Source organism: Gavialis gangeticus, unplaced genomic scaffold (assembly GCF_001723915.1).
Source record: "Gavialis gangeticus isolate Ggan-Ray unplaced genomic scaffold, GavGan_comp1, whole genome shotgun sequence".
Taxonomy (NCBI): Eukaryota; Metazoa; Chordata; order Crocodylia; family Gavialidae; genus Gavialis; species Gavialis gangeticus.
Window position 1 is genome coordinate 187,594,972 of NW_017729032.1, and position 11,170 is coordinate 187,606,141.

Sequence of the window (11,170 nt, forward strand, 5' to 3'; positions counted from 1 at the left end):
CTTGCATGTACTTCTTGGAAGCTGGCTAGGGTGGTAAATATCTTGAGCCGTATCTTCTTACAAAAGTGGCAGCTATAGCAAATACTCAATCTTACTCATAATTGTTTCTTTTAAAACTTGCAGACATTCTTCTCTCCCCGATATTTCTTGTTGGGACAGAATGGATGAGGAAGAAGTTGATTTAGTAGCTTCAGAAGTCCAGGTGGATCCAAATGTCTTCCCACTAGTGAATGGGGAAGATGGTGATCAAGTCTTCAGGTTTTATTGGCTGGATGCTTATGAGGATCAGTATAATCAACCAGGTATTAACATGGTTAAAAATAGGCATGTTTTTAACCAGCTATCAAGATATTTAAAAATAGGCTGATTTTTATTCTCAGCGTATTCTAACTTCAGGGATGTGGATTTTCTGAAGGAGCCCTAGATTCGCCTGGCCCCTTCTGTTGTCTGCTGAATTGTCTGCTCCCTCAAGGCTTCTCTTTACACGACACAGGGTTACTTCTCTCTCTGTCTTCTTATTGCTTGAGAAAATGAAAGTCATGTATAATATGTATAGTCTGGTTTATTGTTGAGGTGAGCGCAGGGACTGAATAGTAGGAATGAATTAATGTTAACTTTATTTTGGCTAAATGTACAATAAATAAATTTATGGGCTTCTTGCCTTTAACATCCTGGTAGATGATTAATTTTGTCTCTTAATGTCTTGATCGAAATATCTCTCTATTGTAAGTAGTGCATGTGCTGTGCTGGGGAGGACTAGGTCTACATATGCAGTAAAAGATGTCAAGTCTGTGCCTAGATGTTCATACAGTGCTGCAAGACACCTCGGCCTTATCTCATAACTCTAATTTCCTTGATCTCATCATTCTTGATCACAAAAGTAGAGGTAAAAGAAAAATGCCTTTTGAGAAGTTTGGAGCTGATGTGGGAGATGTGAAATCTAGTTCATATTGGTGTTATACCTTTCTTTTTAACTTGTGGAGCAATGGGTTAAATGAGTCCCATTTCGCCGTGCACCTCTCTGCTTCCCCATATGCTGAGTATGTTGAACAGCTTTATGATGAGAGTAGGTAATGATCACTGAAATCTTGGCAAAATCAATGGCTCTAATATAAAATAGCTACTTTTAAAGACCCTGCTATTGTTCTTTACTTCTATCTTGGCTTCTAAGTCGGTAGTTGCTGAATGGAACGTAATTATGAAAGGATTTCTATTCCTTGCATATGAGAAGAGAGCCTGTCTTCATTATAACTTTTCAAGGTTGAATAATAAAGACTGCACCTGGTTTCAATTAGCAGTGTAGGGGGAAAAATTTGATATTACTCTTTGTTTAACATTCTCACAATCTTTGTTTATGCCTCATTTGCCATAATGTCAAATGCATTGCTCGAAGTCTAAGTACTATAGCTTGACTATAAGAGACTATTTCAAATTTTAAATTTAAATGATTTTAGAGACTTTTTTGCCTCATGATTTCCTTTAACTATTTTTGGGAAGGAATTGGAGAATAATACTCTTGCTGGAAAAAAACCCAAAAAACCCTGAAGAAATAATCACCTGACTTGTCAGCACTTGTGGCCCCTTCTCTCTATACTCAGTGACTTGGCCATTCCATGACTTCCAGCCCATCAACCTGGTCACCTCTTGCCTGTCATTGACTCACCTCTCACTGCCCCTGTTCTTTCTTGATGTGAGAGTTGAGTCGTCCTTGCCCCCTTTTCTTCTTTGCTCCTGCATTTGGAAACATTTTTAGTGGAAATCCTTTGACCGGGCTGACTTCCTTCATTACTAATTTATAGTCTCCTTCTTTAATTCTTCCATCCTCCTAGCTAAACAGTACTTCAGCTAATGAATATACAATTTTTTTCCATCTGGATCTGGTTTTCAACCTCCCCTTGCTTCTCTATCTCTCCGCAGGATCTCACCAGCATCTAGGAGAATTGCAGTATCCCATGTGATGTTTACTTCCTCCAATGCTAGCTATGTCTTCCCTTGTTATGATGCAGAAGTTACTTCTGCTTGCTTTCTGTAATCATCCCCCCTCCCACAGTGATTTTATCCTGTTTCCTAATCTCTTCCTTTACACATCTCTTTACAACATGAGCATGCCCAAGTTTTTAAGGTGCTTGTGTCTGTGGTTTTTTATTATTATTATTTTGCCTTCTCTCCCTTTTATTTCTAAGATCATTGAATATATAGTTTATAATCCATGTGGAGATGCAACTGTCAAAGTTTCTTAAAGATTTCACTCTAGAAAAATGTTGCAACCAATACTCCATCCTCATCCTCCTTGACCTGTCAGATGATTTTCTTAATGGTGCCCATGTTTTTCTTAACCTACTGTCCTCCCTCTAGCTTTTTATGAAGGTCCCACCGGGTTCTTCAGTGCTCCCTCTCTCCTTCTTCCAAATCTGTGAATTTTTAACTGCAAAAACTAATAAAGCTACCATCTCTTTGCAGGTGATGCCCAGATCTACTTTGTTACTCCAAAACCTGTCTACTTGAATTAAAATTTCAGCCTATGTATGTTTGAGGTTACATGAAACTCAGCACAGTTAATTCTTTTGTCTTCACATTATGTCCCTTCTTTCTAACTGCACCAAACTACCATCTTCTCAATAACTAAGGGCTCCAACTGTGATGCCGTTTTTAATTTGGACCTCTCCCTAGAGCCTTGTATGTAGGTTATATCTAAATCTCAGAGACAACCTTTCTTATCTATCTACACAACTAAAGTTTCTCATATCATAAAGTTTCTCATATCAGTTCAAACTATTGGTGCCAGAATAGTTCTCCCCCTAGTCACTTTGACCATGCCATCTATCTTTGTTCTTCTCTCCATTACTTATTTGTTTCTAAGGCTGCTTTTGATTATCCTCAATTTATCTGTCACTTCTCTCATTAACTATTGAGATGTTGACTCTTGCCTCTGGTTACCTATAGTGTGAGAGTCTCCATTACACACCTATTAAATCACACCTATAAGCATTTCTCTTTATCCTGTGCTGCCCTTCACTTTGGGGAAAAGTTCTTGCAAACATTATTAAAGCCACCTCATTGAACACCTTGCTGGGGTCGTTTGACTCCAGTACTATTTCCTGCCATGGCAGGGGGTTGGACTAGATGATCTACTCAAGTCCCTTCCGACCCTAGAAACTATGAAACTATTACTTTACTTCATATTCCTCTTCAAAATTCTTCTTTTCTGTGAGGTTATGCATCATGCTGACTAGTATTGTCTCCTGCTTCCATCTGTCGCTATCCACCTAGTTCATAAAAATGTACTGCAGATCACAGAACACTGAGTTGTCAACCTGCAGCTCCACTCAATATGTGGACTGCAGTACTCTCTATTAACCTCATGGTTAAGCAATAGAACCCCATGTAAAACATGGTACAGTAACTTAATTCAAAGGTGACTGAGATACCTATATTTGTAGCAAGGTCCACAGTGGAGATTAGGTTTTATGTGTTTTGCCAGCTGCAGAAGGGCCAAAAAGCTGCGCCAATTACATTTGTTTCTTGGGCATCCAAGACATTCCAGGACTTAATTGTATGTACAGGTAGTCACTTGTATTAGAGATAGTAGTCTCAGTCTATCCATAATGGGTACTGGTCCAGGTTCCCCCAACACTTGCTCCATCATATTTGGTATCTGGTCTGCAAACTAACCATCCTGGGGGGTGTGCGTGTGTGTGCGTGTGTGTGTGCGCGTGTGCGTGTGCGCGCGCGCGTGCGCATACACACACACACACACATAAGAGTATATGTATATGTGGAACAAGAAAAATAGCACCTTAAAAGTGAGTGGTTTGGGAGAAGTTTCCCTTCTGAGGAAACCTTACATTGCATTTCAGTTGACTTGATCCTTTTTTTTTTGTTCATTTGAGAGAGTTATGGATTTTATGTGAATTATTGCCACAAAACTTATTAAGATTTTGAGAACCTAATTTATTGTGTGAATAGGAGGAGGCAGTAGGTTATAAAAGTGTTTCCAGTAACTTAAATATCAAAGAGTCTTTAATCCTGGAGTGCTAAGTGTGAACCATAACTTGGCACGGTCTGCTGAAAACAGAAAAAGTAAGTTATGAAGGGATGAAATTCAGACAAATTCTAGCATCTTCTGCCTTTTACTGACCCCTCTTTTAGCTTGGAAGTTCTTGGAGTAATTTAGCTAAGTGAAACTGTAAGATGGGATTTCTGAAGTTATACTTTCCTTTTGCAAGAGTGTTTTCCTAGCTGGGCTGTTCCCAAGGGTGCTTTAAACAGTACCTGGAAATGTCCTGGTCAGCCTGCTCTAGGGATCTCTTTCTGTGGCTACTTCCAAGCACATTGAGAGCCAAGTGTCAAGAGCAGTTGTACTAAAAAAAGTACTAAGCAATAAGCACTTACAGTGTTGTTTGTCTGTTGTGATGAAACATACTGTATTTGGATCTTTGCTGATGGTATGAGAGCTTCTAAAACACTGAGGTCCAGACTATGGCTAGGACTATCCCACAGATGCCTAGAGGGCCATGAGTGGCTCAGAAGGATGCTCCAAACATTAGTATGTTTCTGGATTTGGAACTTGCAGGTTTGGTGTGAGGCTAATGTCTGCTCAGCAACAGCCTAGCTGGGATATACTGCTTTGGTGTAGCCACATCCTGAAGAAGCAGTCTGTTGTGCTACCTTTGTATGTGACACATCTTGCTGATTGGTTGCTATGGTGATGGAAGTGGTAGTTGAAGAACCATATTAATATTAGGACTATAAAGCAATTGCTTAGACCAGTGGCTGGCAACTTCTATAAGCCATGGGCTGGAGCAACCTAGAGGCAGTCCAGCATGGGTCCAGGTGGCTTTGACAGTGCGTCAGTAGTGATGGTGGTTTTCCTGTGCCCATTCTGGGACCAGACACTGCTGTTGCTTCTCCCTCTTTCCAGCTGATAGGGTACTGCGTTGGGGCTGGGCCTGGGGCCAGGCAGCTGCATCTGTATTGCAGGCGCTTTTTCTTATGTACCAGATCCAGGGGCCACATCAGCCCATTGGGTGCCTGCTGCCAACTCGTGGTTTCAATATTTGAGAACATTTGACAGCTCCATTTGCTGACAGTCAATTAAGGGCCGTAATTCTGATCCCTTCTGTGCGGGTTCGTGCCGAATTATATAAGGACTGAATTAAGCACAGGCTCAGACCTGGATGTTCAATTAAAAACTTTTATTGTTTCACAAAGTCATAAACTAAGGAGGTCTGTTGGTTCATGAGGTTCCCAAATCAAGCCCTTGCTTTCTAACCCGAAGGCTAGGTGTGGCTGCCTGATTCAGTAGTCTCAGAACTGGTCAACAGCTCATTTAAAAGGAGTCCCTTATCTTTTTTTAGACAAAAGATACAAAACTGTCCCCTCTGAGTGAGGCATCTAACATAACCTTTCTATTACTTATATATGACAACACGTATACATATGCATTTCTAAGTCTTACTCCTATTGGTTATTAGTTAACTCATCTATATTCTACACGCTCTCTATTATAATTGGTTACGCTTCTTATGTTAATTTCTAATAGTCTACTTATAATACTCCCCAGACTTTATCAGCGTGATATATGGTTGTTTTTTGTTCTTGCGGTTCAGCCTTGCATTTCCGTATTTTCTTAAAAAAGCACTGCTTTGCTTACAATTTTTATCATACTGTCAGCATTCTTACTCAAGGGTCAGATGGTGAAAACCAGAATGTCAATCGCTGACTTCTCAACCTCCTTGAAGCATTCTGGGAGTTTTAGTGCGTTGTTAATTATGCTAGGCCTTGCTTAGCATGGGCACTATCTCACACCTTCTGTCAGAGTGTGTGTGCCTGGTGGTGTTGCAGCATTTCTGTTACTTAGTAACTTCATTTTAAGCATTATAGATCCTGTAATATTTTCCTTTCTTCTTCCTTAGGTGTAGTATTTCTGTTTGGTAAGGTTTGGATTGAATCAGCCAAGGCCTATGTCAGCTGTTGTGTGACAGTTAAAAACATTGAGAGAACTGTTTATCTATTGCCACGAAAGATGGTAAGTATGTCTTCGAATGTAAATAAATACCTTTTCTTTTGTAATGCTAAAAGTAGCTTATATATTTTGGTGCAATATTTGTGGAAAGGTGTTGAAGCAGTATGCTTCTTGGTTAAGTGCTAAAAAGTTATTGTGCTGATTGTTGTATGCATGGTAGAGCATAGAATTGTGTTGATATTTTTATGCTAATGAACTATTGTTACAAGAGGTGCAGGGCTTTTATTAGCTGAAACTAATGGGAACGGTTATCTTGAATGATTGTGGAGAACTTCAGTGGTTTCCATATTAAAGTTCTGAGTACTCTGCTTTAAGTAGTATATAGTAAGTTGGACTTTTTCTGGATTCTCCAATTCTTCTGGTTTTGTAGCATTTGTTGGATAAAAGTTTTTTGTTTGTGTATATTAACTTGTCATTAACTTGGTGGATTTTGTGAACTAATTGTCATGACACTTGTTGCAGTCTGTTAACACTTGATGTAACTTTTTGTTTAAAGGAAGTGAACCTATCTTCTGGTCAAGAGACAGACAATCCTGTAACAATAATGAGCGTCTACAAAGAGTTTAATGACCAGATTTCCGTAAAATACAAAATAATGAAGTTCAAGTCCAAGGTTGGTCTACATAAACGTACTACATGAGTGTTAGTAAAATTTAAGTCATAGAACATTTGGCTGTTGTCTAAATTTTGACCAGGCAGGAGGTGCCACATGCATGGAGAGCAGCTCCCTCCCAGTAAGTCGGGGTGGGGGAGCACAGATTAAGGCCCTCACAGTGAGGGAGGGAGTAAGGGAGGGATGGAGCTGTGGGTGTTGCCCAGCCAGGCTGTGCATGGGGCCAGGGGCTAGGGTGGGAATGTGGAGCCTGCCTGGGGAAGCAGGATAGAGCCACGGGTAGCTCGTCTGGGGTGCAGCAGCAGGGACTGCCTCCCTGCTGCTGTGTGCACTCTCGGGATACATGGTGGGGCTATGCCCTCCATATTTGTGTGTATGGCAGGGGCGGATGCGAGTTGCCCACTGAGGGCCCCTGGCTTCCCACTCTGCTGCTGTCCCCCTGGGGGCCTCTGTGGCACAGTGGGTAGGACCCAGTGCTGGAGAGCAGAGTGGGGAGGCAGGCTTGGTACTGCTGCCAGGAGCCCCACTGGCTGTGCTGCCATGGCAAGGTGTCCCCTGCCCACCTGGCAGCAGCAGGGGGCACAGCTCTGCATCACAGATTTTTGGGGTTTTAATCAGAGAATTTGTGATTTTTTTTTTTTTTTTTAAACAGAAAACTATGATCCCTGTAATGAGACAAGATCAGGCCTCAAGGAACCATTCAGTTTCACTTGTAGTTAGTTTTAAATTTTAGAGCAGCCAAGTCAATATGTTAAAACATTATTATTATTATGTAGATGGTTTCTAAATGTCTTCCTGTAGTTCTGTTGTTTATATTCAGTTTATTTTTTAACAATGCTGTTGTTGAAAACAGTTGGAAGAGGACATAAATAAATCATAATATTAATGTGTTTTGAACAAGTATAGTATGTGAAATTCTTCCTGGAAAAAAAAGTGGTTTGCTTTTTTTGCTATACGTTGACAAAGCTGTAGTGTTTGTTCGTAGCCATTCACTACTAGTGAGTCTCCCCTGCTTGGCTTTCTCAAGTATATTCTACTGTTTCACTCTTTGAGGTGATACTGATTCAATGGAGGTTAAGTACATTAATCAGGACATGATGATTATCCAAGGGAACAGTGGGTAGACTGATTTGGCCAGAATAGTACTTTGTGCTATTAGTACTTTGTATTATTCTCACATGCTTGGTTTTTTTTTAGTTGTTTATACGGTTAAAATGAAATGGAAAATCAGCCTGGACCTTTGTCAGGTCTTGAGAAGTAGCAGCATAGGATTCAAAAATATTTTTGTGGCTCAGTTCTGGGCTAAACCCTGATTACAATAGGAAATGCTTTCTTTTATAATCTCTTTTTATTCTGTGTTCTGTAGAATACATTGCATTAAAACTTTTTATTAAAGCTCAATAAAATCAGTGCTAAATGTCCAAATAAAATTATTTGAAGGCCTGTGTAAACACTTTGTAATTGGCCTCTTTTGAAGTCTTTGTAGTTGTTAGACAACACATCTCTTATTTCTTAAAAGTATTGTATAAAGACCTATTATATAAAATCAAAAACTATTATTAAAAATGAATGGTTTCAAGTGAAAATATGGTAGTGACAAGAATCATAGAATTAGATATATTCCACAGCCTCATGATTTCATATGGACAAGAAGAGAAGCCAAGTTGTCCATATGAAGCCAACTTTAAGGGAGTGTTTAGGCTGTGCTGCTTTGTAGAATTGACCTAGGAAACTTTTTTTTTAAAGAAGATGAAAAGCACAATGGATTTATGACTTAACTAATTTTGTTTTTGAAGTAATTTCAAAGTTGCAATACTTGTGTAATACTCCTAGAGAGCAGTAGGTAATAAATGATGAATTGGTTTTGTCAGTGTGTACCTGCTTGTGTATTATTAAAAAGTTCCTATTCTCCCATCTTTTGCTGGAGGAGCAGGGAAAACTTTTAGAGATGCTAATTAGGTACATATATTTTGAAGCGCTGTAAGTTGCGATGATGTGTACCATTTTGCATGTTCTGTTGCTTAGTGTAGTGATTTTGTTTTTGGCCATGATAAAGACATTTATTTTCTTCATCATGACCTTGCCAATGTCAAACTTGTCACTGTGAATGGATTTTGTATAAGTTACAGCTTTTCCTTTTGCACCTGGTACTAATTATATCCTCAATGAGCTACACTACTGCCAATTTGGGTAGGTTTTCATGAATTAATTTGAAGGCAGTGTTACTCCATTTTGAAACTTAGAAGCTAATCATTTCTGCTCTGTCTACTCTCAGGAGGACCACTTGAAGAGCAGATTATGCCGCAGTAGAACGTTCAATTCACCATAGTTATGTGACCAGAAGCTCTCATAATTGAGCTGAGTCTGACAAAGTAATGTCGATGAATCACTGCAGCATACTTATTCAGCTGACATTCACAAGAATTTGTTTTAAGCCTGGGCTTAAAAAAATAGGTCGATTGCACTTGCCAGAAGTGACTTTTTATAATCCTTTTTGCATAATGGTGTCAGTGGACCATTCTACTTCCTGTTGTAGCTGAGGGACAATAGCCTAAATCTCCCATGACTACTAGCTTCCAGGAAGTGCTGTATTCCCTTTGAATATATGATGCACTTAATCCCGCCCCCCCAAAAAAATTTCATTTAAAAATGACCTGTGTCTTACATTCAAGTTTAAAAAAACCAAAACAGAGTAAAGAGTTCTTATGCTCTTTAGTGACTTTATATTTTGTAAATGTTTCCTTTCCTTTGTCTTAACTTGAAAAGAGACAAATTTGGGTTGGTCTTAAATTTGGGGATAGCTTATATTTAAATGAATACAGTATGAGCATTAAGTGTGGGTGCTCTTGTACCTTTTCTATTCCCCCTCAGCATTTGCCATTGATTCCAGACTTGCTTATTCATTTCTCTGCAAAATGTTTTTATGCTTTCTTCCAGATCCCCTTCCCCTGTCTATTGTAATTCCTCTAACAAACTATTTTGTCAAACTAGTTTGTCCACTCTGAGTCCACTGAAATGGAAGTGCTTATGGGAATTCAATAAGCAATTATCTGACAGCTCATAAAAGATTAACTGTTTTCAAAATCTCATCCTTTCAACTTACAATTAAAAAGAATTAATGGCTCCCAAGCCATCTAACTGCATGCTTAGTTGTTCTGGAACAGCATAATCTTGAACTTGTTCAATTTCCTCCAGTTATTTGGTATGCCCCTTTCACAAATCTTACCCTAACTAGATTAGAAGACCATACTAGGTATTTATATATAGAGACCAGTGAGTTGGGGTGACTCTTAAGACTTGGCAGTAGGCATGGGGATGTGTTGTGTAAAATAGTTTGTTATAACAGGGGCAAGCCAGAGAGGAAATAATGTTTTAAACTTCTCTCTGATAACCCTGAATTTAAGATCATGCAAAATTTATGTCTCAGGTGAGTGTTAGTTGTAGCCGTGTTGGTCTAAGTAGATAGGCAGTCAAGGTTCTTTGGATAAGTGTGATATCTTTTATATCTTTTTTTTTTTAAAGATTATTTTTTTTAAAAGGTATTTTTAAAGATTAATTTTTTTTAAAGCTTGCAAAGAACAATTTTTCCGACTATTTAGTTCGTTTACTAAAAGATGTCACATTTACCCAATGAACCTTGTCTGTTTCAGCTGAAATACGTTACAGCAAAATGTTTGAGCTCAAATGATGCAGCAAAATATTGCTGTCAAACTGTTGCGACAAAAAGTGATGAAGCCTATCTTCGTTAGTGTCTCTAGAATTTCATGGAGGTGATGCTGGAGAGAAATATTTGTCCAACAGCAAGCTGTAAAGCTGTAATATGAGATAAGATGTTTGAGTTCTGCTTTGTGTTCTGTGTGGGAACTAATTTATTTCTCTTTTTAAGGGGATAACAAATGCACAGATAAAAAGAATCTTAGTATCTAATACTTTATTTACATTGTATTTATTTTGCATAGAAAGTTGAAAAGTATTATGCCTTTGAGATCCCAGATGTTCCAGCAAAGTCTGACTACCTAGAAGTTAGGTACTTGGTAAGTAAAACTAGTATAATAAAAATACAAAATAATAACAATTCTTCTTCTGTAAGTGAAAGTAGTCATGCTATTGCATGCACTGTTTCTCTGTAGGTACGGGACATTGGTCTTTAATTACTTTGGCTATACCCACATTGCAACATGGGAACTAATTGCTCCTTACATTTTAAATAGTCCTCTGGAGTTTAAGTTTTATCTTAAAATGCTTTTTTTAATCAGTGATTATTAAAAACTAATTATCTCTGCTACTGCTAGTTGTTGGTTCATTGCAAGGGAACTCTTAAAGTTGTTTTAATTTTTAGAGTTTTTTTTAAAGTAATACAGACTTGTGGAAGCTTCTGATGTATCTGTCAGCTGCACTTTCAAGTGATTAAAGTTAAGAAATTTTAAAACAAAAAATCCTATTATTCCATATTACTACCTTTTTTGTGGCAATATGCATACCTGGTTAGCTGAGTGCTGTCTTTTTTTGCCTGGTTTTTTTTTTTTTTTTTT

At 38.5% G+C, this 11,170-nt stretch overlaps 1 protein-coding gene across 2 annotated transcripts in view; it reads left to right on the forward strand.

The window, feature by feature from the left end:
- POLA1 (DNA polymerase alpha 1, catalytic subunit) overlaps positions 1-11,170 on the forward strand; it is a 367,464-nt gene that overhangs the window by 24,475 nt on the left and 331,819 nt on the right. For both annotated transcript variants that reach the window (XM_019524513.1, XM_019524511.1), the window contains exons 10-13: positions 124-302; positions 5,916-6,028; positions 6,522-6,638; positions 10,598-10,672. In XM_019524513.1, the coding sequence (XP_019380058.1) occupies positions 124-302; positions 5,916-6,028; positions 6,522-6,638; positions 10,598-10,672 (484 nt within the window). The remainder of the gene's footprint in view (positions 1-123; positions 303-5,915; positions 6,029-6,521; positions 6,639-10,597; positions 10,673-11,170) is intronic.